At 38.2% G+C, this 27779-nt stretch overlaps 4 protein-coding genes across 5 annotated transcripts; 2 read left to right on the top strand and 2 right to left on the bottom strand.

The window, feature by feature from the left end:
- Positions 1–6548: 6548 nt before the first annotated feature.
- BDCG_16185 (uncharacterized protein) lies at positions 6549–7266 on the bottom strand. Its single transcript, XM_045425442.1, has one exon. The coding sequence runs from the start codon at positions 7193–7195 to the stop codon at positions 6854–6856; it is 342 nt and encodes a 113-aa protein (XP_045279266.1). The 5' UTR covers positions 7196–7266; the 3' UTR covers positions 6549–6853.
- Positions 7267–18570: 11304 nt separating this feature from the next.
- On the top strand, positions 18571–23838 carry BDCG_00707 (meiotically up-regulated 80 protein). Its single transcript, XM_045416221.1, has 3 exons — positions 18571–19313; positions 19396–19971; positions 20026–23838. Exons 2-3 carry the CDS (start codon positions 19457–19459, stop codon positions 20882–20884), a joined length of 1374 nt encoding a protein of 457 aa, XP_045271998.1. The 5' UTR covers positions 18571–19313; positions 19396–19456; the 3' UTR covers positions 20885–23838.
- BDCG_00706 lies at positions 23263–26523 on the bottom strand. 2 transcript variants are annotated; one of them, XM_045416220.1, is made up of 2 exons: positions 25727–26523; positions 23263–25670 (listed from the first exon to the last, which is right to left on the bottom strand). In XM_045416220.1, the coding sequence occupies exon 2, from the start codon at positions 25668–25670 to the stop codon at positions 24114–24116; it is 1557 nt and encodes a 518-aa protein (XP_045279265.1). In that variant the 5' UTR covers positions 25727–26523; the 3' UTR covers positions 23263–24113. The 2 variants fall into 2 exon arrangements, with proteins under 2 accessions (XP_045279265.1, XP_045279264.1); XM_045416219.1 differs by having other exon boundaries at positions 25758–26523.
- On the top strand, positions 26032–27775 carry BDCG_00705 (uncharacterized protein). The gene has a single exon (XM_045416218.1). The coding sequence runs from the start codon at positions 26169–26171 to the stop codon at positions 27672–27674; it is 1506 nt and encodes a 501-aa protein (XP_045271997.1). The 5' UTR covers positions 26032–26168; the 3' UTR covers positions 27675–27775.
- Positions 27776–27779: the final 4 nt, after the last annotated feature.

The raw sequence follows: 27779 nt of genomic DNA, 5'->3' as shown, positions 1-27779 counted from the left end.
ATACTTACTAGTCAATCAGCATTCTCAGAAGCTTCAGATATGATGTTGAGATTGTCAATGTAGATTGTCATATAGAGATGATATCTGAATGTATGATATCAGAGTGCCAGATCATGAGCACTGACTGTAAATTCAAGATCACTCAACAGAGCTGTTAAGTAATTATATCAGATCTTCACTGCAGAGTTCAGGCTGTATAGACTACTCTCAATCATGCAGACAAGTGTTTTCAGCAAACCTGTCTCAAATTCAGTGAGTTGTCTCATATAGATCTTCTTAGTGAGATGCTCATAAAGATATACTATTACTATATTCACCTGACAGAGTGTTCAACTGTGTAGTGCTGCTATTGCAAAAAGAATATGATTGACAGTATCAGTGATGACAGAAGTGTAGATCTCTTCTCTAGAATTCTTCTTAAGTCAGTTATCACAAATCACTTAACACAATTTTCTAAGAATATCATCAGAATTGGCATTCAGGTCTACAGACCTATCTTTCTCAAGAAATACTCAACAGCTCAGAGCAATCAGTTCATCTCTCAGAATATCAGATTTAGGGATCAAACTTCATGTATTATGTCTCTTCAGGTCAGTAATCTTGCATTGCATGAACTTCTTTCAATAATCTTCTACTCTCTCTGACTGAGATGTGGCATTCTTGTAGAACTTCGGGAGGTTGCCTGTAATGAGGCTTAAAGTGTAAGTAGCCAGCGATTTCGCAGGCCGCAACCATGTAGAATTCAGATCATCAATGTTGAGAGCATCTTCATCATCAACCAGATGAATATCGGGTTTCAGTACATCAGTATTATTAGTGAGTGTCACAGATATAACAACCAGTTCTGATTTTTCAGTGATCAGAAACCTCACATCACTACTGACAATAATCTTATCAGATTCAGAATGTCATAGGCGATATATTGATGTGTCACTGAATTCAATGATACAATAGAAATCAGCATGTGAAGAGAGCTTATTCACAGACTGCTGAGATTCATGCAAGTGAATAAAAACCTCTGCACTCAATTGATGAAAATGCCTTACATTTGATGAGATATTTGTAAGTGCACATCAAGAAATCTTATATGAACTTGAAATCACAGAAGTCTCTGCAGTAGAGGGTCAAAATTTCAAGTTGTAAAGAACTGTAGATGTGAGAGTATTATTAATTATTGTAATCACTGTCTCTAGAACATCTGCTCAGAACTTCTTAGAGAGATTATCTTTCAAAAGAGCAGCTCTAACCTGTCTCATGATAGTATGAATTCCACATTCAGAAACATCATCCTGGTGTGATGAATGTGATACTGTTGATTCTCATTTGATATCATATGAATTCATAACTGTGTGCATATGTGTAGATTGAAAAACATCATCAATATCAGTCTGTAGAAAAGCAGGGACTGTATACCTGAGATTACTCATGAATCTGAGTCACAACTCAAAGTATTGAACAGCCTCATTCTTGAACTTTAAAAAATACACTCAATGATAGCAGGTTGCATCACAGATGATAAGTATTCAGTATTTAATTCTCTGACAGAACTCTCTTTCAATGTATGTCTGTCATCTGCAAGATCAATATGAACCTTCTCAATGAGTTGAATAGATCTAGGCATCAGTATTTTCAAATAATCTCACATCATATCAGTCTTAACACATTTCTCATAAAAGAACTTAGTCTTAGAATCTTTAATTGTGACTTCAGTATGAGAATTCTTGATCATAGCAATTATAGCATCAGTGTGAATGTGACTGAGATTGTAATACTAATTCAAAAGAGTCTTTGATATCTTTGATATCTATGTTCTCACATCTGCAGAATTGACACTATTAACAGTAGTGACAGCAGTCATAGAAAGATTAACTTTTCAGTTAAAATTGTACTTATATGACATTGCAATATACTTGACTGTTTTGTTCAGATGATTGAGATTCTCATTGAACTCTCACTTATTAATCTTATATATGTTGTTCTGAGCAGTCTGAACTGTATGAAAAATAACACTGTTCAGTGCTCTGCAAATGAAAAATGAGAGAATAGTGAAAGATAATATAAATTGAAATCTCTGATCTTCAAGCTTTGTAAATGAGAGCAGGTTAACTGTAATATTAGAAATATAGTGAACATTCTATAAGTTAACATCATCACTCTCAATCTTCAAGATAACAGTCTTAATCTTCTTAACAAACCCAGTTCTCTCAGTGACAGAATTGACAGAGATGTTATTATTAAAAGATTTAATATTTGAGAAAGAATGAAGCTCATCTGTCATATTCAGACTTGTACATGTATTCAAATATCAAGATCTAGAGAATGATTTTTCAGTGACTGTGAAAGAGAAATAGAACTCAATCTTTGTAATTGCTGCATTTGCTGCTGATTGAGAACTTATCAAGTCATTCTTCTTCTCTTTCTTCTTGTTATTCTTCTTGTCATTCTTCTTTTTCTTTTTATCAGAGTGTAAGATGAAACATCTGTCAACAGTATGTTTATATCTTCTGCAGTGAGTATACTTTTATACAGATGTGCTTTTGTTCTTATCTTTATCCTTATCTTTATTCTTTTTTGCAGTCACAGAATCAGTCTGAGACTGCTTTTTTCACTCAGTGATAATCTTTTTAAATGTATGATTGATCAGTTACTTTATTAAATCATCAATATCAATGTTGACAATGAGTTTCTGATCAGTGAAGAAAAACTTATTCAAATGTGTCTTGATAAACAGTCTTTAGTAATCTTGTAAATTGTTGAGAAAAAGATTATAATATATATTCTCAGTGCTCTGACAGAGCTTCTTGTGATAGATAATAAGATAGTGAAAACATCTCTGAAAAGTAAGATAATCATTCTTCTTAACTTGTAATTTTATCAATTTCTTGAAGATATTAACTCATTCTTCTGTCAGTGATATTGCATATTTCACATTGATCTTGTCTCACAGAGCTGCAGCATTGTCAGCTTTCAAGATTTCAATAGTAATTTGAACATTTTCAACAAGACTTGATAGCATATATCTATATAGAGACTTGAAACAGATTCTTCACTTCTCAGAGTTGATATGACATGTAAAAGAGAATTCTTGTTGAATTCTCAATAGAATGTCAGTTTCATCAATAACTTCTGTATCAGTTAATATATTAACACATCAGACTTCATAATTAGAGTCATTAAATATGATCACTGATTTGATGTCTAGTACATATTTAACTTTCTTCTAGTATTTCTGTAACTCATTTCTTATAGTGTCTCTTTATACAGATATAGTGAGATGTTGAGTAATTTCAGCTGCAGTCATCTGATTCTGTAGTATTATCTGTATAAGATTTATAAGATTGCCTGCAGTGTAATAGATAGATTGATTCAGATCATCATTAAAAGTCAGTATTTCAGAGATAAAGAATGATGAAGAATTTGATAAGTTGAAATGAACAGATTCTGCAGATGAATATTAACTCTGCTTTTCTTTATTCTGAAGTTTCTCTGTTGTCTCATCATTAAATTTCATACTCTGGTGAAAACTGATCTCAGTCTTATCTTGCAAGTCAGAAGCTTTCTCATAATAAGTGATTATTCTATCAATGAGTCATCTAGTGAAGTATGTGATTCTGAGTCTTGAGCTGAACTCTGAAGTAACAGATGTATTACTCATATTGAGATAGCTCTACTTCTTCTAGATATATAAAAAAAAAAGATAAAAAGTGATATTCTCTACAATGAAGAACATACTTTCTTAAAAATATAAAGTATATGAATCTGCTGACTGACAGATTCAGAGAAAATGAAATATCTCTAATAAAGAGTAAGAGTCTTTTCAAAAAAGATGAACTATCTGTGTTAAAAATGTTGATACAACATTCTAAAAAGAAAAACATGCCATTCAGACTATAACCTGTAGAATAGTTGAAGATTGTATTGATAGATCTATCTACAGGAACATAATATAGTGGTGGGTCACGTGATCTAGTGGGATCGCTAACCGCAACGGCCGTAAGGGCCAACAGGTCTTTGGCGGTTGGGAGGAAGAAGAAAAAAGTAAGAAAAAGGAGTATAAAAAAAGACTGAATATCATCCGGTACGGAGTAAATGTAGCTAGCTGGGTTGGGAAGTTATCAAATTGCAAATCTTTGCCAGAATTTTTCTAACCCATCCTGAAAAGCATCACTCTCTCTTCTCGCGTGTGTGGTTTTTGGGCTTTAAGGCCATATAGTAAGTTACCTCCGTACATGCAGACAATAATAATGCAGTTTGCAGTTATACATGTGAGCAAACTGGTTCTGAGTCCGCCGCGCTTCCCCCGTGCAGCGTACATTATCTTTCAAGCATTCATGCTCCTCTTCCTCGCAACTCAATACTAAAATATATGATATGAGTACATGAAGCCATCAAAGAGGTCAGCCGCCCTGGTGATTCCCACTGACCGCCAGCGCGAGAAAACCATATCTAGTACGATGACAAATGCACCGTGGCGGATGCTAATCCGCCGCTCTCTTCTCTCCTTCTGCCTAGCCAGAGTGTGTTGTCGCGTACATGTACATACATTGTGATCTGATCAGTGAAACCCCCCTGAGATAGCAGAGGCTCAAGCAAAAAGAATTCTCTCTCTCTTTCCATTTGTGGAATCTCGTCCCAGTTGAAATCTGGCTTGTAGTTTGGCTGGTTGCTGTCGTCTTTCCCACCCTCAAACAGAGCAACAAATGAAACTAACATAAATCCCCTCTTCAGACCATACTCCGTACATTGCTTATCATTTAGCTCTTTACTACTATATAATCATACCGGAAATATGTAGTACATACATATAGTATGTAGAGGATAGTACCTGACTCACCTCTAGAGATCTCACCCGTCCTTCCCGCTCTTTTTCCACTACGGAAGGGAGGAAATAATAGAATAACATGTAGCGGTAAAAAAGGCACCAGTTAGCAGAGAGTGAAGATTTAACTTTCTCTTCTGACATATTCAGCCAACATACTCACTAGGCACATACCCTACACGAAAACAGGCTTCTGTTGCACAATGACATCTGTTGACATGGACGTATTTCGAGCGACATCATCAGCAGATGCGGCCAGTGGCTTACATCGCTGGCGAGGAGTTTTTTTTAATACTGTGAACTCCTTCCTCTATCCATACATACTCGAAATATCTAGATCCGGTGATGCGGAAAACCCAATATTATAATTAATTTATTATAACTCATCTCAAAAAGTTGACGATGTATGTACCCCACCAGTTAGTTCCCCCATTCCATCCATCCCATGTTTCTTCTGCGCAGTCGCATGATTGATGAGGGCAGGGCGGCTGTGATCCGTGATCACCTACCCGCTACCTATTATTGCTGTTCCGAAGAGGGGCTGTGGCCGCTGCCTGCACATTTTATTACCTAGCTCAGCACACTTCGCTTCGTACTCCGTATCCTCTGTTGCATTTGGGTCATAGCAAGAAAAAAAAAAAGGCGGCTGTGACCCCCATTATTTGCCATCACACTAACCCGCCAATTCAGTCCTGTTTCCCTCTTTGTTTTTTTTTTTTTTTTTTTCCCGAAAAGCCCCTTCCTGCCAAGTTCCGTGATAACCTTTCGGGTTGAAGTTTAGCACAAGCAACAAGTTGGCAATAGGAACCAGAGATCTTTATTACCAAGCAAACCTTTGAAGGAGGAGGAGGAGGAAGGAGGAGGTGGGGTGGGGAGGAGAGGAGGGGCAGGCGCCCGATGAAGGGGAAACGGGAAACATAAAACATAGATTGCTAATAACTCTCCCTCCTCTTTTTCAGCTGGGCCCGGAAACAGCCGTACATCAACATGGATGGCGATGCTGACCACCCATATTATTTATGCAAGCCTGGAGGCTGGAGGCGGCTGGCGAAGAGAAAAAAAAAAAAAAGCTGAAGCCTGAAGAAGGTTGGACGTAACCTCTCTACGTATTTATGATTACTTTGGGGTGGGTGGAGATGTGTATATTTTGGCGATAAAAAAGCATGACATGAGGGACAGATGACGTTGGAATTTTTTTTTTTGTTTTCTTTCTTTTCTGGTCTGATGAACCCCTGACTGGCCAAGAAAAGGAAAAAAAAAAAAGAAAAAAGGGAAAACCCTCAAATCTCTTGGTTTTCTCCTATTTTAGGTGAAAAATTGTGGGATGGTTAATAAACATCACACAATCTACAGACTGTAGTTGGCTGGCTAGATTGGCATGTCAGGCTTCTATTCTGGTTCCATGACATCTTATTGGGTAATAGGCAAAACTTTCGGCAGAGGCGGTTGCCACTAGCAACTCGAGACAACTCTTGAAAGCAAAAAAAAAAAAAAAAAAAAAAAAAAAAAAAAAAAAAAAAGGGCTTTTCCTCGCAACATGATTTGTCCGTTTAGGTATTATTACTTGCTTATCTTCTGGCGCTCCCCTTCCTTGTGCAATGGATATAACTGTTGTATGTAGCTTTTCGAGTGCCTCGGAAAGCAGCAAATGAGGTGGAGACTTCAGTTGTCTTTATGATGATACATAACCGCGCAACTGCTCTTGAGGTCTCGGTCGGTCGGTACCAGTTTTGGGAGCGGGTCTACGTATTTATTTAGATTGAGCACTGCACTGCACTGGAGGAGGCTTTCAGGTTCTAACTTCTGGCACATCGAATGGAAAAAGAAAATTTCCACCTTTTTTTTTTTTTTTTGTGTCTGAATTGGTCTTGAGTCCAGGCCAAGCGGTCTCTGTTTTCGATACAGAGCAACGTTTGGTGGTTGTGTTTGATGGGGGTGCAAGTTGCTTTGTTTTTTCCCCTAACTGCTCCGCACTCCGTAACTCCGTACTTTTATTATTATTCTTTTTATTATTGCCCAGGCAGATGGAAATTGTTAAGATGTTGTGCTTTTCATCTCAAGCCAACAAGCACTCTCCATCTTCCAGATTATTTCAAGGATATCAAGAGTCCCTCTGTGCCCTGTGCCGCAACCACAGTATTGAATCAATATTTCCCCGAATATTTGGTCCTCAACGAACAAGACTTTTTTTTTGGTATGCAAGCCTACAAAGGAAGCCAGGCGAAATTTTGGACGAGAAAAAGGCCAATGAAAAGAACTTGAAAACTTTGATGAGAAGGGGCGTGTAATCGTAATACAGCGTCTCGAAGTCTGTTTCAATACCCTGGGCGAAGCGCCATACCGGGAATGTATTGGTATTGTCACATCGTCCATCATACAGAAAATTTCGACTGTCCAGGTGCTCTCGCCCTCAAAAACATAGCAAGGGTTCTTATTGGGCGAGAATACTGGCAGTGGGAAATTTAGCAAGGGGGCTAAAGCACGAAAGAGGGTTGAGGTTGCTTGCACATGTACGGTTGTATGGAACTATGGGAAGTTTAAACCCATAGAGGAGTGGAGGCCTTGGCTCATGCAGAGAGGAGAGGCATGAGACATCTCTGAAATTTTCGCCTTCATTTTTCCATCTTACAATGACAATTTTGCCAGGCCTGGATGCTCTGCTTTGGGGTCTTGGAGTTGATGCTGTTTTGGGGGGGGGGAAAGGAGACTCTCTTTACCCAGGCCCATGACAGCTCGGTATTTCTTTCTGTGAGCGTTTCCGAAACCTGAAAATAGCCCAAATTATTTTTGGTAAACCCAGGGTCAAAGGTCTAGGTTAGTTCCCCACCGTCAATTTCTGAGCAAGCAGCGTCCTGCGTTCCTCGGGGTTTCTCGAGTTTCTTCTAGAGAACCCTACTCCGTACGAGAGGGCGTGGCGCAGTTTTGTCAGAGTGTCTAAGAATAACCCACCTAGGAGAGTCATAGAACGCCCCGGCGACAGGCGAAGAACAACAGGATGGGGGCGGGGGGCAGTCGTCTCCAAAGAAACCAAACCTTCCCCGACTTATTCTGTACTCGCACATTTGTCCTCTTCTCTTGTTCTGTCAGGCATCATAAATCCTAATAACCCTCCATAAACCACCTAGCAGGCAGCCCAAGCCTGTGCATTTCTCTACGCAGCGTATATTAATAATAATAAGAATTAATAAGAATGGTTAACCCAGGTCGCCAAGGGGGTTTTCTTGCAGGAAGCAGAAAACTTGACCTCGCTAAGTGCGCCACTTGACCTCGTTATGTAAGCTGACCTCGGCCCGTGCCACTACCTGACCTCGCTCAATACATCTTTTCTTGTAATTTGAAACCACTCAATTATTTATCATCAATTATTAATTGATTTTCAATCAATTGTTAATTACTTAAATATACAGATTGAATTTATTTTTATTACTATAATTAATTAACAATTAATTCAGAATTAATTTAAAATCAATTTAAAATTAATTTAATACTGAAATTATTCTTGAATTTAATAATAAAGTAAGTATTTATATAATTTACACTAAATTGATGATTAATTGATTTTCAATCAATTATTAATTACTTAAATATATAGATTAAATTTATTTTTATTACTATAATTAATTAATAATTAATTCAGAATCAATTTAAAATCAATTTAAAATTAATTTAATACTGAAATTATTCTTAAATTTAATAATAAAGTAAGTATTTATATAATTTACACTGAATTAATTATTAATTGATTTTCAATCAATTGTTAATTACTTAAATATACAGATTGAATTTATTTTTATTACTATAATTAATTAACAATTAATTTAAAATTAATTTAAAATTAATTTAAAATTAATTTAATACTGAAATTATTCTTGAATTTAATAATAAAGTAAGTATTTATGTAGCGTACGCCGCTACGTAGAGTCAGATATAAGGGTAAAACTTGTCTTATTCTTTAAGATGGAGATGAGCAGACACCTCTATATATATATATATATACATGCTTGTTTGTTTATTGTGATTGACTTTTACAGAAGAAAGAAGCAGAAGCCTTAGAAAGAAAGAGACAGAAGCCTTAGAAAGAAAGAGATGAAAGTCTTAGAAAGAAAGAGACAGAAGTCTTAGAAAGAGATAAAAGTCTCAGAAAGAAAGAGACAGAAGTCTTAGAAAGAAAGAGATGAAAGTCTCAGAAAGTAGTAAGAGTGAACATCACAGTTTCTCTGTTTAAAAAGAGATGAATGTCTGAAAATGAGGTGATAAGAAAAAGCTAAACCTAATAAGAAATGAGTTAGACATTTTTCAGATGTGAGTTAATACTCTTCTTGTGTGAGAGATGAGTAAAGAAAGAGGTTGAAACAATGAGATAATAATAACACAGTGATAAAGAGTGTGAGACAATAAGATGATAGATATTATAGAGAATCTTTATCTGTCATGAATATTATATAAGTATAATGAGGTGATAATGAAATAATGAATATGAATAAGATAAAGAATCTGAGACAATAAGATAATAGAAGTCATAAGAATGAATAAATAGATGAAAGATAAAGAACTGTAAAATGCAGAGTGAACACAGATAAAAGAGAATAAGAGAATTGAGAATGATAAAGAGATAGATCTTCTGTCAGAAGACTGAGAGTGATATGAGTGAATAATTTATAAGTATATAATGTGATCAGTTATCTCTCTCTTCTTATTTTTCTTTTCTCTTTCTTATTATTTTTTTATTATCATTTTCATTATTATAAAAATTTTCATTGAAATCTAGAGAACTTGCAGCAATGAGTTCAAGAAAGGTATTTAGAACATCAGATGTGAGAGAAGTAATTGATAAGATTAATCACTTTAACAGAGATAGCATGAGAAGAGTGTTGAAAAGGTTATTTCAGTTATTGAGTCAGAAAGAGTGTAATACTCTTCTTAAGACTGCAGAGAAGACAAATGAAATTGAAGAGTCAGAATCTCATTCTTCAATATCTAAGATAGTTCTAAGAAGTGATGAGGAAAAGACAGTTGTATCTTATCATCAGTTGACTAGGTTACATGATCAGAAAGCTGCAGATGAGTTAGTGAAGAAATCTGAGAATGAAAGCTTAAAAGATTCAGATATAACTGCAGAGAAGTTTAAATGAAAGTTTATTACATCATTTACTGAGCTGAAGAAGTCATGATCTTCAAATACACATGAGTTCTCTGATGAAGATACAGATACAGAGACAGTGACTGAAGACAAGATGAAGTCAGTAGCTCAGATAGAAGTGAAAGTGAAGTCAGTGATGAAAGATATTTATAAGAAGAAAGATGAAGAGAAATTGAAGCTGACTGAAGCAGATAAATAGTAATGAAGAGATAGTCAGAAGTAATGTAGTATATTAGAGAATAATATACTGAGAAGAATAAGATGAAAGAGAGTTGTTGAAGATGATCAGATATCTTGACTGTGAGATATAACTTGTATATACTGTCTGCATTATAATGATAAAACTGATCTACACTTTCAGAAGAATGAGAAGCCAGCCTGACTGAGTGTATCAATAATGTGAGATTTAACTGTAGAAGAACTTACAGACACTGTATCAATCATTGAAAGACTTACAGAACATAGTGAGAAAATACTGTTTATAAATCACAAATTTTTTGTTCTACTCAGTTAGCAGTTGATTAAACTGCTGAGATGAATGTCTGTGCAATGAAAGTTACAGTGACAGATGATAAATAATGACTTAATTACTCTGAGAACAGTCAATCTCAAAGATTCAGTTAATTGAGATATTATTGTTCTTCAAACTTGCAGAGAAATAGCTCTCACATCTTGTCAGTTTTGTATGATGAGTCACAGATGATTCAAAGAGTATATAATTACTTCTTCAGATGACAACTGAACTCAGCAGAGACATAATACTTGCATTAACTGTCAGTGAGATAATAAGAATGTCTGCTATTCTTTAAATTATTGTAGTCAGTACAGATTTGAAAAAAACACTGATAATCTGCTATTTAAGAAAAGTGTATCAGGGTTTGAGAAGACTGTGAATACAGACAGAGATGACACTATCAAAGATAGTGATGTGAATGAAAATAATTTGACCTTCATCTCTGCTGAGAAGATACTCACTTTCTTGAAATAGAAGACCTTGAGTTCAGTTGCTCTGAAATCTATCAAGCATGTTTAAATTAGTGAGAGAAATGTTAGTTTAACTTCTGTCAGAGTGATTAAGAATATCAAGATAAGCAGTGAGTAGCAGTCATCAATTTTATCTTTCAGAGATCAGACTATCAACTGCATGACACAGAATCTGAAGATGTTGAGACAGCTATCTAATCTTGATAAATATAATCTGAACACTGTGCAGGCTGCTTGAAAGAAGTTAGATAAGATTGAGAAATTTGCTAATGTAGTCTCAGTTGTGAGTGACATCATCAATGATAATCATTTCTTCAAGCTGTCTAGTGAGACATGCTTCAGCAATCTCATGAATGACAGTCTGTCAGCAGATATTGCATTCTGAAATACACATCTCACTAAACAGAAGACAAAGCTGTAACATGAGCTTGAGAATAATTGATAAGAGACTTGAGATGAATGTGACAGATAGAAGATCTCTGATCTTGCTTTTCTTTGTTCTGTTTTCTTCTTTTTTTTTTCTTTTTCTTGACAGTCAGTAGTTAAAAATAGTGATAATGAATTTTCTTCTCTTTTCTTTTTTCCCTCTTTTTTCTTATTACTTCTACTCATGACATTCTCTTTCTTATTCATTTCTCTTAGGCTTGATGTGATCACCCGCGAGGTCTCTTAATTATGAAGGCTTTGACAAGATCTGAAATATTCTTCATAATCATGTTGAGAGATTCTCAGGTCAGATCTTCATATTCTCTTCACTTGATCTGAAGATATGTTTTTCCTCTCTCTGTGTATTTGCTGATAATCTTTTCAATTTCAAATTGAGACTGATTAATCACAATGACTGACTCTGAGAATGAATGTTCAAGATCTGCAGAATGTAGAAGTGTTTTTTTCAAATGAATGATAGAAATGACAGAGTACATGTGTCACTTGAGAGAAAGTAGTAGATGAAAGACAATATCAGAGACTTTCACAACAATCTCAAACAGGTCAGTTCACAGAGATGAGATCTTTGAAGATTCTTGAACAGTATATTCTTTTTCATTCTTACAGGCCAGGTTAAGAAAGACAAAGTCACTCATCTTAATAACTGATTGAGAGTGAGAGTGATTGAAGAATTTCATCATTTTAATCTTCACAAGAGTATATAAATCTAGAGTGTTCTGCTATATAGTATCACAGACTGTGATAAATTCAGCTGCATCTGTCAGAGCTTCTTTATTTCTCAGCAGCAGTTATCTCAGCTTGACTTCTGTGAGTAATTTAAATGAGAAGACTATCACTGAGTGAGTAGCTACTGAGTTCAGAGCTCTTTTCATCTGATTGAGTAGAGTTCTTCAAGATAATTCATACTTGTCTATGAGAAGTACTTGCAAGGTGATTTCAATAGTAAGATTGATTTACTTACTCTGATCATTTGAATAAGAATTATAAACAGTTATCATTCAGCTCTTGATTCTCATCTGTTGAAGAATACTCTTTCAAAATTATGATGTGAATTTAAGATCTCTATCTGAGATAATGATCAGTGAAGACTGCTAGCAGCAGACTACTTTTCTATAGAACTCTTTCACTCATTGCAGAGTATTTCATTTCTCTTACTCAGTGATCAGAATAATAGCTTTCAAGAATTTGTCTGTGACTGTCAGTATTGTATTGCAGTCATCACTTATCAGCAATTCTGTAATGAAATTGATTGACAGAATCTCAAATGATTCTTTCAGAGATGAGATGAGATATAATTTCCCTCACTGAGAGTGATTTGATAGCTTAGATAGTTGACAATTGAGACAATATAAGATGTGATTGAGAATCTGTTTACAAGTATGAGATAAGAAGAAGAATCAGTGCACAATGTCTTCTATTCAATGAAGATCCGGGTGTTCAGCAGAATTATAACATATGTGAATGAGATCTTCTGCTAATGTCTGTGTAATACAGAGATGATTGTTGACAAATAACAGAAGACTGTCTTGAAGTGTGAATAAATGATATTTTCTCTCTCACATCACTTTATAATAGATCTTTCTCAAGATTGAATCAGTTGATAGATTCTTATGCAATTAATCTTTGATATTGTTTGAGAGAATAACATCTACATTGAATACTGCAGTGATGAACTTATTCTTGATTTCATCAGCTTGCTGAGTGAGTGCTTGATATATCTTTTCTTGATCATCTTGAGAAATCTCTTCAGAATTGTCTGTGAGAGTGTATAATTGAGAGAGAGTATCAACATTGTGATATAAAGTGTCTTTGTGATAGCAGATTTTCATGCGCGGGATATACATGCTAAGAGTCAGAGCTTAATTCATCAATCAATTGCTCTGATGACCTGTGACAGGTGACTGAAGAGTGAATATGAGTGCAATGTGATCAGTCACAATGATGAATTTATTATCAAGATATTGAGAAAGCTTTTTCAGAGCTCACATCAATTTTAAGCACTTTAATTCAGTTGCTTAATATCATCTCTCTGCCAGGTTCAATCATTGAGATAGAAATAGAATGAGTCTCTCAATCTCATCAGTATTTATCTGATGCAGTGTGATTTCTATTCTGTGCTGTTTGCTAGAATTCATGTACACAATAAATAATCACTTGAAGTCAGGATATACTCTTATAAGAGTGTTTATTAAGGCCTGTTTAACAGTATTGAAGAAAAGTTAAGTCTCTGTGAGTAGAACTTGAAATTGCAGAAATGCTTCAAACTCAATCAATTTGATTCTTACTGTGTACAATGCTCTTTTCTGACCTGTTCAGAAGCTGTTGCACAGTATTCTGATTTTAAGTGTTTTCAGTGCTTCTATCTTATCTGCATAGAAGTTCATCAAGTCACAGTAGTAGTTGAAGAGGCTGATGACTCTCTTCAGCTTCTTAAGAGTTATAGAGAAGGTCAGATTTATGATAGCAGCTATCTTCTTCTTCTGAGTGAATATTCTCAGTCAGTCAATGTAATGACTCAGTAAACACACAGAGAGATAGATAAAATAACATTTAAATAAGAATATCATCACTCTGAACATCTCAAGAGTGATGAATACTGTCTGCATGTAATAGAGATGATTATTTAGTAAATGTAAGAAGATGATGATGTTATCAACATAGATCAAGACAAATTATTACAAGAATTGTGTCAGTATCTCTTTCATACATTGCTGGAAGAATTCAGGTGAGATTGTCAATTTTATTATAGTAACTGTAAAGTGTTCAAGCTCTTGATACAGTGTGATGAAGATGGTTTTGAAGTGATCAGAATCTTCTATGAACTGTTGAAAGAAGTCTTGATAAATATTCATTGATAAGAACACTATGAAACTGCTCAATGACTGCAGAACATTCTGCTGTGTTAACAAAGAATATGTATTTAAAAGCAATTACAGATTAATCTTCTACAAGTTCACAATCACACATGATTTCTCTTTATATCAGATTATGAATGCAGGGGAAGTGATAGAGTTCTTAATCTCAAGAGAAACTCTCTCAATTCTCTCATTTTAAACAAGCAGATTCAAGATTTAATCAGCTGCTTTCTAATCTCTCTGTGAGAGAGAGTATAATCACTGCTTCAGTCTAAAAAAATTGTCTTTATTAATGAATCATAACAGCATCTTTACATTATCTGAAAATAATCTCAGATTGAGATCAAAAAGTTTGTGATATTAGTCAATAATCTTCTGAATTATCTTATAATCACTCACTGCTCAGTGATCTGATATCTGTGCTTTGACTTGCTTAGTAAGAGTGTTCACTGTGAAAATCTGAAGAGAATTGTCATAATCTTCTATATCTGTCAATAGAAATAATTCTGTGTGTGAGATAGAAAACAGAAACAACTTCTCAATTGAATCATTATTAATAATATTGATATCTGTGAAGTAGATGATGATTCTTTTTTACTTTCATAATAGAGAAGAGTTTCTATTTACATAGATAGTGTCTCTGATAATCTTGACATTTATAGCATATTTCTCATGAAATATAATACACTTATTATGAATATTGATAATGACTCTCACTGATGATAATATATCATTTACTATAATTATATTGCATCTGAGATATTGCATCAGATGAAATTCACTCTTCAGATGAAAAAGAGCCTCATTATTCATCTTTAGAGTGAGAGCTGTTGATATGAATAGGTTCAATTCATTTGTATCTGAATCAACTTCTTAAATATATACATATCAGTTATGTAGCAGAGCAGCTGACTAATATTAAGAGAAGAATAAGCTTACTATCACTGCATTAATAAGTGATATACTCACATCTGTATCAATGCAAACTGAGAGATCATCTCAGAGAGTATCAATGAAAATGATAAGAAAGATGTAGAGTAAGTACTGCAGTTCACTAACATATTCTCAATCACTTATGAGAATATCACATATCATGATAGTATATATATCAGTATTAAACATACTCAGATAATTATCTGAGAGAGTGTCTGTGAATAAAACAGATCTCTCAGTATCTGACTCATTATCTATTTTTTTAACTCACTATTGAAATCTAGACTAAGATTTAGTTATAATAGATCATCATTCTCTTCTCTGTTATTCTTTTATTCAACTTGATTCACTAGATTCTCTTTTCTAAGACAGTGATTGATGTAATGAGAGCCTCTGCATATATAGCACTCTGCTGCAGATACTGATAATTTATTCTCTGTATGTCTAATCAGCAGTCTGCTCACTGTGAGAGTACTCATGAAGAGAGTCACTATGAAGTTCACAGCAGATACAGATAACTTAATAGTTTTCATATATAATCTGATCAAGAAAACTTAATAAGAATGATGATTATTATTTTAATCAAATTATCTGAAGCCTTGTATATATTCAGTGAATTGAGTTCTTCAATCAGTTTAAGTGTATCAGATAACTGACTTATTATCTCTAATTCTTCTTTAGAAGTTATTCAGACACTCAGTGAGAATAAGAGATGTAATCAGAGATAGATTTAACTTTAACTCTTTTCATAGAAGTCTCTTCATCATTGTGAAGTCAGAGATTGAGACAGCTCACAGCAAGTTAATCTTTCACAAGATATACAGTGTCAATGACAGCTTGTTCAACTTCTTAAAGAAGAAACACAGTTCTTGAGCTTTTATTCAAACTTCTTTTTTAGATAGCTGAAATTCTCATCTCAGCTTACTGATCATGATAAGAAGAGAAGTACTCATATTCTTTCTCATTTTTATAGACAGACTATTGTATTATTCTAACATCTGTCTCTTTAAGTATAATAAAAAGATCTGAAGTACTGCATCTTCTCTCTTCTGTATAATAATAAACTTTAGATGACTGATGAACACTATTACATCTACTTCTATCAGATTAAACAGTATAACATTACCTACTCTCAGTTGTATCAGATATTCTTATTCATTATCTTCAGATAGCAGATCACATCTCTGATCTGTCATAAGAATGAACAGAATCTATTATCTAGTAAGAAGTCATTATAATCACAGATGAGATAGATCTTCTTCTTTAAGAGTACTGTGAGTACTTACTCTCTGTGAACTCAATTCTCTTCTATGTTATAGATGAAGTGTGAAATGTCTGTCTCTTATGTGAAATTGAATCTATCTCTTATTATATTTGAGTGATGAGTTCTGTCTCTGAACATATCTCACTCAGTATTACATAACTCTCTTGAAATTGCAGATGTCTGCAGAACTCTAGAGAGTGATTTAAAGTCTTCATCAAATAAGGTATTCAGTCACTGAGAGAATTCAGTGAGAAGATTATCATCTTCAGCTTGAATCAGTTGTTTCTACTACTGTTGATTTTTATACTACTGCTCTTATCTCTGAGCAGTGAGTGCTGCTTTCTTTATATAAAAGTTGTTTTATATCTCTGTCAGTTAGCTTCTTTCATCTGTTAAATACTGAAGATTATTCTGAAGCTTGTTAATATACTCATTAATAAGAGTGATACACTTATTCAGCTGATTCTGCTGCTGATTGAGCTGATGCTTCTGCTCATCTAACTCACTTTCTCACTGAATCAGCTGAGACTTCAATTACTTCAACTCTTTAATTATATTTAATACAGTGACTTCATCAGAAGAGGTATGACTCTGATCATTAAACTCAATATAGCTTGAAGCTATTAACTCTCTTTCTTTCATATACTTTGTAGCCTCTGTATAAAAAGTCTGTAGTTAAGAACTAATGACATTCTTTCATTCTGTGACAGAAACTGAGTCAAGAATCATCTTAACATTATTATAATGTCTGATGAACACTCTCATAAAAATACTCTCTATCTTAATATAGTTGTATAATGTGACTTAATTCTTGATACTATTATATTATTCATTTGTGTTCTGTCAGACCTCTGTGATCATAACAGTGTGTTTCTCTGCTACTGTCTATAAGTAGATATGCTCAGTGTCAGATTTCTGAGCAGGTTTACAGAAAGCTTACTTCTCAGTGAACTTATCTGACCTGGTGAAGCAGAGTGACTGACAGAAGCTGCTTCTAGTGAGATGTCTGTTCTGCTTCATTGCAGTGTGTAATAGATGTGTATAGAGTGAGTCTATTACAACTGAACTGATTATCAGCTGCAGTGATGAAAAGATAGAGTAGTTAATCAGACTGATCATCAGTTGACTGAACTTTGTTATCTACAACTCAGATTAATCATCAGTATTACATCTTCTCAAAGACAGAAAGAATATAGAGAAATCAATCAGATTAATTATCAGTTAACTGAACTTTATTATTTATAATTCAGATTAATTATCAGTGTTATGTCTTTTAAAGATGAAGTAGAATCTAAGAGAACTGAGAATCTCATTCTTAATAAGACATGCTATTAAATTGTAGTGTACACTGCTATATAGAGTCAGATATAAGAATAAAACTTGTCTTATTCTTTAAGATGAAGATGAACGGACACTTCTATATATATATATATATACATGCTTATTTATTTATTGTGATTGACTTTTACAGAAGAAAGAAGTGAAAGTCTCAGAAAGAAAGAGATAGAAGCCTCAGAAAGAAAGAGACAGAAGTCTTAGAAAGAAAGAGACAGAAGTCTCAGAAAGAGACAGAAGTCTCAGAAAGAAAGAGATAAAAGTCTTAGAAAGAAAGAAATAGAAGTCTTAGAAAGTAGCAAGAGTGAATATTATAATTTATATAATTTACACTGAATTGATTATTAACTGATTTTCAATCAATTATTAATTACTTAAATATACAGATTAAATTTATTTTTATTACTATAATTAATTAATAATTAATTTAGAATTAATTCAAAATCAATTTAAAATTAATTTAAAATTAATTATTAAATATTTTTATCTTGATATATTTTAAAATTCTGTAAAATATCTATTTATATTCTATATGAATTTATCTATTCATTTAATTGATTATGAATCAGCTATACATACTTTGATTGATTAATAAGCTGAGTAGATGAATGAATTGAAAGGTTGAAAATCAATTATCAACTGATTATTACTGTATTGTGCAAGGTCAGGGTCATGATTATGTAATGAGGTCAAGTGGCGCACTTAGCGAGGTCAAGTTTTCTGCATTCACGTTTTCTTGTGGTTGGCCCAATGAACGTGAGTATTATTAATATTCATGACGGCACCACCCACCGCCCGTCATGGCTCGTATAGTTTACGTAACTTTGGTACTGGTGGTAACAGTGGTAATCTGGTAATCAGCGTACGGGGCGCTCCTCATACCTGCCTCTATGGACTGACTGACTGACTGCTTTTTGCCTCTGGGCGAGCATCTTCTTTCTTACTCAACGACACACTCACTCTCACTCTCATCTTTCAACCTCTTTTTTTTGTCCTCCTTCGCATCGCTCTTCTTCTCTTCTTCTCTTCCCCCGCGACCCTTTTCTTCACTCTCTTCTCCAAATTCATCCTCACCCCCATCCTTACCTCTCCCTACTCTCCCCCTCTCGACGCTTCTCCTACCTAACCTTTGCGAGCTTTTCACTAAGCCTCGTTGAGTCTCGTTGCTCCTTCAACTACCGAACTTCCCTCCACTCCAATATTCCTCCTCTCCGAGTTCCCGAACTCACGTTTCGTGTGATGGCTGCCAATTCCAACATATCCTACATATTCTAAACTCCCATTTACAACAATTCTGTTCCGCTGAGCCTCATTCCTTTCTCCTGTTGGACCTGTGACGGGACATTTCACCCTCGCATCGATCTTTTTTTGTTTTTGTTTTTTTTATCCTTTCGTTCTCTCGTTGCCGGATCGATTCGCCTCAGATGTCGCTATTCTAAAGAGCCCACTACCTTGTGAAGTCGTTTGAAGACCCCAGGGCTCGTCGTCCGTCGACGAACCCTTGTTAACACTTGGGAAGTGGTGGACGTGTAGACGGTTAGTCTGCGCTGGTGTTTTTTTAGTCCTTGTTGGAAATTGGGAAATCAGTTTTTTGGGGTGCTAATAACATTCTCTCAAGACGTCGCCTCCTTCAAGTCGTCTACCCCCACCAGCCCTGGACGGGATCTATCTTTTCCATCATGCCGTCGTTCTTCTCCTCCACTCTTTCTACCTTCCCTCCCACTCCACCTCATGTTATTGGCAGCCGTCTCGAATCAGAGACGCCGTTCTATCAGCAAAATAATTCTGCCTATGCCATGAGATTTCCTCAAAACGGCTATGATTTTATCGAAAAGTTCTCGCAGACCGCCAACGCCAACTACCAAAACCATGGCCCGATGACTACGCACTCGCAGTCATTACATCCGCTACACGGAGGTCGGGAAATGGGTTCTTCTCAGACGATGGTATCGCACCAGGCCCTTCCACAAGCCATCTATGGCACGGTGAACCCTCCTATCCTGCCTCCCATTCGTTCAAGCACGAAGCTTCCCCCGATGGACAACGCGATTCCTCCGCAGTATCGACGACAAGAAAAAGTCAATCACCAGGACTCACGACCCAAGGAGGAAAAACCGACCGGAGGCGTGGCGGCCCACCTGGACTACGAGATGGGTCAGATGTCGGATTTCGTGGCGGAAATGGCCCAGGGAATGTATGCTTTGTATATCTCCAAGATTGTGCTTGCAGATATTGACTTCGCTCGAAGTGTTTACCCAGGAACAACAGTCCCGCCCCAATTCCGAAAATACGTCTCACAGATTCTTTCTTCAACTCGTCTACCTAGCTCCACCATTCTTCTAGGCCTCTACTACTTGGCATGTCGAATGCGGATGCTTTCAGCAGCTGATGTCTACAAGTCTGGAAGCTCTCAGGTCTACCGCATGCTTACCACCGCTCTTTTGCTTGGAAGCAAGTTCCTCGACGACAATACGTTCCAAAATCGCTCTTGGGCGGAAGTTAGCAATATTCCCGTTGCGGAATTGAATGCGATGGAATTGGAGTGGCTTTTCGGGTTTGAATGGAACATCCATAACCGTATCCACAACAAGCAAGACGGGTTCATGTCGTGGAAGGCACATTGGGATACATGGCGCGCAAAGGCTGATGCAAGGGCGAACGAGTCTCGCAGTAAACTTGCTCCCATTGATACAAACATCCAAAGACAGCATGCATCTCAACAGAAGGCGGCGCTTCTGTCCCCCGATGGGCCAATTCCCCCTCAATATCAGAGGGGTGCGTGGCTAAGCTCTAATGCTTCAGATTACTCTCCGCCTTCAGCGCCTCATAGCGGTCCTAATACGCCTGATTACTACCGTCCTGCCCCTTGGGCATACAGCAACCCGCCACCTCCGTATTCTCGTGGCTGGGTTGTCCCTCAACAGTACATTCCTCCGGCTCCCCGATCGCAACCGCCATCCTATCACCACACGCCTTCCTATACACACGCCTTCTCACCAACGGGTTGGACTGGACATGGATCGTCCTGTGGCTGCTTGTATTGTGCGAAACACCAAGAGCACTACCTACATACAGTAGCTTTTGGCATTCAACCTGTTGCCGGCTAATCTACTCTCTGTCCGGGATATCGGGTTTATTCTCTCCTGCCTAATTATCGTGGCATGTCTTTCGATCGAGTTCCCTTGGCAGACACTCCTCATATACCCGTTGAGAGCCCGCATTTCGTTGCGACATTCTTTCATTTCCTCGATCGTCATTACCGTTCGATCCTTTACGTTGTTATTTTGATACATTCGGTTTACGATCCCATATACCGCGCGATTATTACATTACTCCCTGTCAAAAAAACATCACTTGATTTCAGTTCTGTGCAATCGATCCGAAAAAAAATTTCCTTGTTTTAAAAAAAAATACATCAGGAGCACGGTGAAAAGCGAGCGAGCATCTAGAGTATCTAATCGATCTATATCCATCTCCTCTTCCTTCGGTCTCCGACTTCTAATACTTTTTCTCAACCGAACTGTCCTTCGAGACTACCCAAAATCGCGTTACTAGCTCAAAATTGAGCACAAAAACAGCCTGATGTTTTGCCTGCCCTCTTTATTTGCGCTTTGCGGATGATTTACGATTTTATTTTGCTCTCGTATTTGAAATCTATTCTCCTTGTGCGCTTTTGTCATCCCTCCTTATTCCTTGATCGTTTCTTCTCTAATACCTGTTCACATTAGCCAGTTGGGCGCAATAGTGTGGTGAACCTCCCATTTTTTCCCCGTCAAATTTCTCTTTGCCCCTTAGTTATTTTTTTTTATTTTTTTTTTTTGCCCCTTTTCTTTTCAAAACGATTTACTGAGATTGATACGATTTTTCGTTTGCATTTTCTGTTCTTGCTCAATTTTTCAACTTTCGAACTGGCGTTACTTTTCTCGCCCAAATTTTCCTCCTTTGTGAACTTTCTGTGGATTCGTCGAGCACATTTTCTTGTTTCCCCATCTGCGCAAAAATTTGGTCCAGTTTCATACTTTTTATCTGCTATTTTTGTATTGATTGCGTTCCATCAGGAATTTTTCGACCGGGGGTGGGGTATCAACTGCAGATATTGCGTGTTACTCATTTCTGACGTCTGGGCTTTGTTGTTGTCTGCTGAGTAGTGGTGCGAAATGTGGAAAGAAAATATTTTTCGTGTGGCTGGCGTTGGTGCCGAGTCTTCTGAGCATATCCTCCGGCTTTGTTTGTGGTTTCGTGTATCTTTTGTGGTTCTCATCTTGTTGGTCATTTCCCAGAATTTTCCCTTGTCCTTCATTTTTCCTTCTCACACTGACCTTACCTTTCCACTTCTTGTAATCAATTCTACGATTTTCCCGCGTTTTTCCTTACCCCGTCTGTTTTGAGTTCTTTCTTTCTTCATTTTCTTATTCCTTTCAATTTTTAGTCTCACTGCTTTTCATTTTCACATTTTCACATACACATTACTTTACAGCACATAACTTTCTTGTCCATCATGGGACCAACTTTTGTTATCAAAAAAAGAGTGATTTGGAGGAAAAGATACCCTCGTTTATTCGTGCATTAATTTTCACTTTTTTTTTCAAATTTTGATTTCTTGCAGCTTTCCTATTGTTTCATAAGGTTTGCGGTTTTCCTATCTTCTCATTTTGACCTTTGTCTTTTTCCTAAATGAAACCAGCTTGGTTTTGGTTTGGAATTAGTACTCTATAACAGCTCTGTTGTGTCCTTGATTTTTTTTTTTTTTTTTTCTCCTCCTGGAATGGTGAAGAAGGACTGAGGAACGGCTGAGCAGCGTTTTAAGCTTCAAGTTTAGATAGTGAAAAGAACGATGTATGTATGTATGGTTGAGAACGGACGAAAAGATAAGATCAGAGGGGGGGGGGGAAATCAGGAGACTAGCCAAAAATGGAACGTACATAACTATTCCTGGTAAAGTTTTCCTTTGAATATCGTTGATTCTATTTTCGTCTGCGTGCTCGTCTGAATCCGCTGCTACTACGAGGCTACATGAACCCTTCTGGCCTAACTACCGTTCAACCATGTTGAAGGCTATCTATCACTTTACGGTTCTGAGTCGCGTCGCCGATCTATGCGCAAGCCCTTTCATAAATACTGTGTACCAGTGGCCCCGTCATGACTTACTTACGGCGGAGGCAATAATGTACTATATCCCTATCTACCCACCAACCTACATCTACCACCTACCTTATGGTGTCCAGGGAACAACCTAGTTAGTTAAAATCGAAAGATTCAAATAAGCTCATTCACGTGACACTGCTTAACCTTAAAATATGGTCTGGTCCTGGTTGAGGCGGGAAGGGAAGGGAAGGGAAATCAATATCTTGGTTTGGTTTGGTTAGAAGGAGCATGTACAGTACTCAGTTGCTGCTTTTCCTGTCTGGGAAGGAGGGCCCAGAAGGGGGGGGGAACACGGTGGTTTTTGTTTTTTTTGCTGCTGTGGTTTCACGGAAGAGGTGCAGTAACTATTTTGTTGTTCATGTTTCCAATTCTCACTGAATATACCACGGTGGTTTGCAAAGTAGGCCATGGTTTCCTTTCGTATCAGATGGCTTGTTCTTGAGAGAATTGTGGATTCTATTATCCAGTAACATATACTAGGGTTTGCAGTCGGGGATGGTACATGCACAGACAGTACATTAGATTGACTATTATTGGGCGATCTACACGAAAAAGCCAAGTGACGCCAGGTATAACTGAAAGAAAAAGGGGTCGCGCCGTCAAGGTACGCGGAACTTTCATTTAAACTACTATCTAATAAAAACCAATCCATTCCTCCTGGGAATAGACATACCTGTTTTATTTCTTTGGATTCATTCCTACAAGGCCTCACCCTATACTCCAATTGGGCATCCGAAATTCATCTCTCACATTTCCACTATCGTAGAGCATCATTGGGATCTTCGTTTTTCATATACATCGCCGTAGGGAGTAAAGGCGACGGTGGAGTGAGTGGGTGTGATATAAGGGTCTCATCTCATCATAATGTTTAGTCCTCTTTCCTCATCCTGTTTTTATCCGTGGCAGAATCGAAAAGGGGCCGAGATTGGACCTAGATAAGGCTTCTTGCGCGGGTTCAAGGTTTCGGGACCACGATACCGGACCAAGAGCGTAGTGTGATCAAGGAGTTGGTGTGTACCCTAGGTGCGAAATCGCTGATGCTAGGTCCGTGAAATTCGTCGAGAGATCATCGCTCGGAGCCGCCTTTCCAGCGCATCAATGAGAGAAACGAAATAGACGACGGTAAAGTACTCAGCGACTGGGGACCAGTAAAAAGAAAAAGAAATCTTGAGCAATCAATAAATTTCAGTGCTAATAAACCGACCCTCGAATACTCCGATCCTCTCGTATTGCCTTCTCAAGGACAGCATCCTCTTCCTCTTCCAGCTCATCGCTAGAATAGGGACCGGCTTTAGGAATATCACGATCATTCCCGTCCTTGTCGTCATCATCTAGCAGGCCTTGTTTGCCCGCAGAACGGTCGTCGTCGTCTCGATCGCCCAATGAGTTCGCGATTCCATGTCCTTGCCTCCGGTCGTTGCTTTGCAACTGGCGCTGCCCATGGCTTTGTCTACCACTTTGCATGCTAGCTGCAACATGCTTATAGTTTTCATTGTTATAGCCAACGTTGTCGACCTCTTCGTTATCTGATGTTGCACGGCTCGTTGCGCCGCTTTCGGAGCCGCCGCCGTCCCGTCCGCCCAGGCGCGTGGGATGGTTATGTGGTCCCTTTCTATTGTGAAAGGATGTAGAAGATTGGTTCTGGCTCCTGTTCAGCTCCTGTTCTGATGACAACTCCAGCTGGGATTTGAAATCCACGTGTAAATTCAGGGAGATGTGTGATGGCGTTGAATTTGGTGACGATGAAGAAGTCGAAGGAGGGGCATGGTGGTAATGTGTGCTAGATGGATTGTCTACAGGTATGTCCCAGCTATATCCTGGGTTGGCCTGCGACGCAACAAATTGAGTATCATTGCTGCCTCCATATGTTGCTGTATCACCCTCCAATATCTCCTTTGTATATTGCCGTTGAGGCCGTCTTTTCCAAAACTTCACTGCAGAATGATTGCACCCGTTGGGGCAGCCACCCCATTTCCTTCTGATAGGGACATGCGACTCCATCTCGAGGTCAGGACTAATTAAAGCGCCTGAATCACCCTTTAACGCTCGCTCCCGCTCCCGTTCTCTCTCTCTCTCCCGCTTTAACTCAGACCAAGTGCGCAAGTTATTTTGAAGGACATATTTTCCATCGTCGTCGCTCTTCTTCATGATTACAAACTCACAGTGATTGACGTTTCGAAGGTCCTCGAAGTACTCAACGCTGAAGTGGTACCACTTCATTAAAAATATCCGCGTCATAAGCCCATGTGTGACCAGCACACATACGCTAGCAAAGTCTTGTTCCCCAAAGAGTCTCCATAATGACTCATTGAAACCGCTAACTCTGTCGTAGGCATCAGCCGCGGACTCTCCGTTCGGGATACGATAGAAGAAATGCCCATAATCAGCACGCTCCTGCCACATGCGCTCCATTTCTGCTGAGCATGGCTGGAAGTTGCCAAAGTCTTGCTCTCTTAACCGTGGTTCCTCGTAGACTTTTATTGTGTTTCTTGGGAAGGGCGACGGTGAAGGATCGTCTGACGTTAGAGACGTAAGGATGCCCTCAGTCGTCTCACGCGTGCGGCGGTAAGGGGATGTAAAGAAATGAAGGGTATCGTCTGGGCGCAGGAGGGCCCGCAATCTACGCCCAGCTTCGAGGGCCTGCTTCTGCCCCTCTGGCGTAAGTTTCACTCGGTGGTCCGGAACCGACTGGTGAATTTCACGGTTTTTGTTTCCTTCTGACTGGGCGTGACGGATAAGGATTATCATCTGTATATAGCTGGGTTAATATGGCATACGCGAGCTAGAGTTTGCCGCAATCGCACCAGAGAGGGCAGTCTATCTTGTCGGACTCACCCGAGGTTTCCCCATTCTTGCAACCTAGAGAATGGAATGAATGTGTTTTTTTTTATTATTTTAATTTTTTTTTTTTTTTGGAGGTCTCTTGAAAATACTTTCCCCAAGTCCTTTTGCTGTGGGGGCTTCTTGATGCTATTAACTATGAAGAAGAATGTTGGGTTCTAAATATGTCAGGGGGGGGGGTAACATCAACCAAGCTGCGGCGCTAATTGAAACCGGGTCGCGTTCCTGAGCGAGCCACCGCCATCTCCGCCTGCCGACTGCTGCCAACCTTCATCCATCTTCGATCATGCAACGTTTCTGCCCAACGGCGCGCATACACCAGTTCACTATCGAACCCCAGTCTCTTTTAAACCCCCGCATTGTTAGTGACTTAAGAGCTTGGGTTTTACGCCAGGCACGCCCGTTATGACTGATCCACTATACGAACTCTTGGTGCCGTACTTTGACTCCACTGACATTTCCTCACGCCCGCCACCCCCTACCTCAGATTCAGTCTCCTCCAAGTACCTTAACCGCTTATCGACACTTTCCCTATCCTCACTGACGTCGACGGAACCCCAGTCACTTTCGCAATCATCTCACTCTGTTCTAGTTTCCCTGCAAGCTCTCGCCAATCGCTCTCACAAGTCGTTCGTCACCACAGCCGACCACCTCTCTTCCCTCCGTTATACACTACCACAAATTGCTACAGAAGCACAGCGACTGCAAAATGGAATACCAAAGTTGGATGAGGGGATCGTGCATTTCTCTTCCATATACAACAAAAATGTAGAGAACCCAATGTTGGATGGCAGGAAGAAGGCCATGCAACTGCTGAGGAATGTGGACCGATTGTCCGATGTTTTAGAGTTGCCCACTCTGCTTTCTACAGCGGTGTCTTCCTCATCCGCTAATGCTGGGGCCGCTGGGGGATCGAACACGAATTACTCTTCTGTCCTAGATCTGTTTTCACACATAAAACGATTACAGACCCTTTATCCCGATTCGCCGCTAATTAAAGACATTGCTCTACAGGCGGAGGAAGCAATGAAGGACATGACCAGCAATCTTATTGCTGGGCTTCGAGGTCAAAATATAAGACTTGCTACGGCTATGAGAACTGTGGGTTGGCTTCGACGTGTCGCTCCGGAGTTAGAGGATCCTAGTAACGACGAAGCGCCTGCAATGAATAGTGAGGGAGCTTTTGGAGCATTGTTTTTAGTTTGTCGGTTGGCAAACCTAATATCTATGCTTGAGGCTCTTGATCCATTGAGAGAGCTCGCAGACCAAGAAACCCAGAAACGGCTGCAAAGCAATGGGAAACAAATGAACCCATCCACTACCAGCAATGCTTGGCCGGCGGGCCAGCAAACAGAACGATTTTTAAAAAGATACATTGAAATCTACCGAGAACAAAGCTTTGCAATAGTTTCCATGTACAAGAATATCTTCGCGCCCACACCATCCGACCCTGCGTTGCCATCCGCCAACGTGCCCGGCTTAGATCTGCGGGACTTAAGCCTGCAGACTAAACCAGGAACAAAATTAAGGAAACCTCAGAATGACCCTTTACCACGCCTACCTACCGCGCTAGCTACTTTGCCGATGCATCTAGCGCAACTCTTGACAGAAACGTTGAAAACATATCTTCCAAATGTCAAAGACAAGAGCTCACGAGAAAGCTTGCTTACTCAAGTGCTGTATTGTGCTGGCAGCTTGGGCCGGTTGGGGGGGAATTTTAGTATGATATTGTCTTTCCTTAGTGAAGGGGATGAAGAAAGCGATGCAGAGGACGAGGAGGTGACAGTCTCTGAATGGGAAGAAGTTATGAAGAAGCACCGTATACTATCAGAACGGTTGGATCGACTAACGGCCGGCGGGACTGCTAGCGGGCTAAAAACAATCTCAAGGGTGGTACAACCATTAAGCTAGATTGAGAGAATAATATATGATAACTCCAATACTAAAGATCAGCGCATGCCTGGAGGCGTATACAAGAGTAGTAAGTCAGACAAATAATTATTGTGCTTTATAGAA

Source organism: Blastomyces dermatitidis (assembly GCF_000003525.1).
Source record: "Blastomyces dermatitidis ER-3 genomic scaffold supercont1.1, whole genome shotgun sequence".
Lineage (NCBI taxonomy): Eukaryota > Fungi > Ascomycota > Eurotiomycetes > Onygenales > Ajellomycetaceae > Blastomyces > Blastomyces dermatitidis.
The sequence above is the reverse complement of the archived record's forward strand: the minus strand, read 5'-3'. Positions and strand labels throughout refer to the sequence as shown.

Bases quoted from the DNA above. Each gene is read 5' to 3' on its own strand.
- BDCG_00705 (XM_045416218.1), top strand. From the start codon at position 26,169: ATGACTGATCCACTATACGAACTCTTGGTGCCGTACTTTGACTCCACT.
- BDCG_16185 (XM_045425442.1), bottom strand. From the start codon at position 7,195: ATGATGGACGATGTGACAATACCAATACATTCCCGGTATGGCGCTTCG.
- BDCG_00707 (XM_045416221.1), top strand. From the start codon at position 19,457: ATGCCGTCGTTCTTCTCCTCCACTCTTTCTACCTTCCCTCCCACTCCA. The intron at 19,972-20,025 runs GTATGCTTTGTA...CTTCGCTCGAAG, and splicing joins GCGGAAATGGCCCAGGGAAT to TGTTTACCCAGGAACAACAG.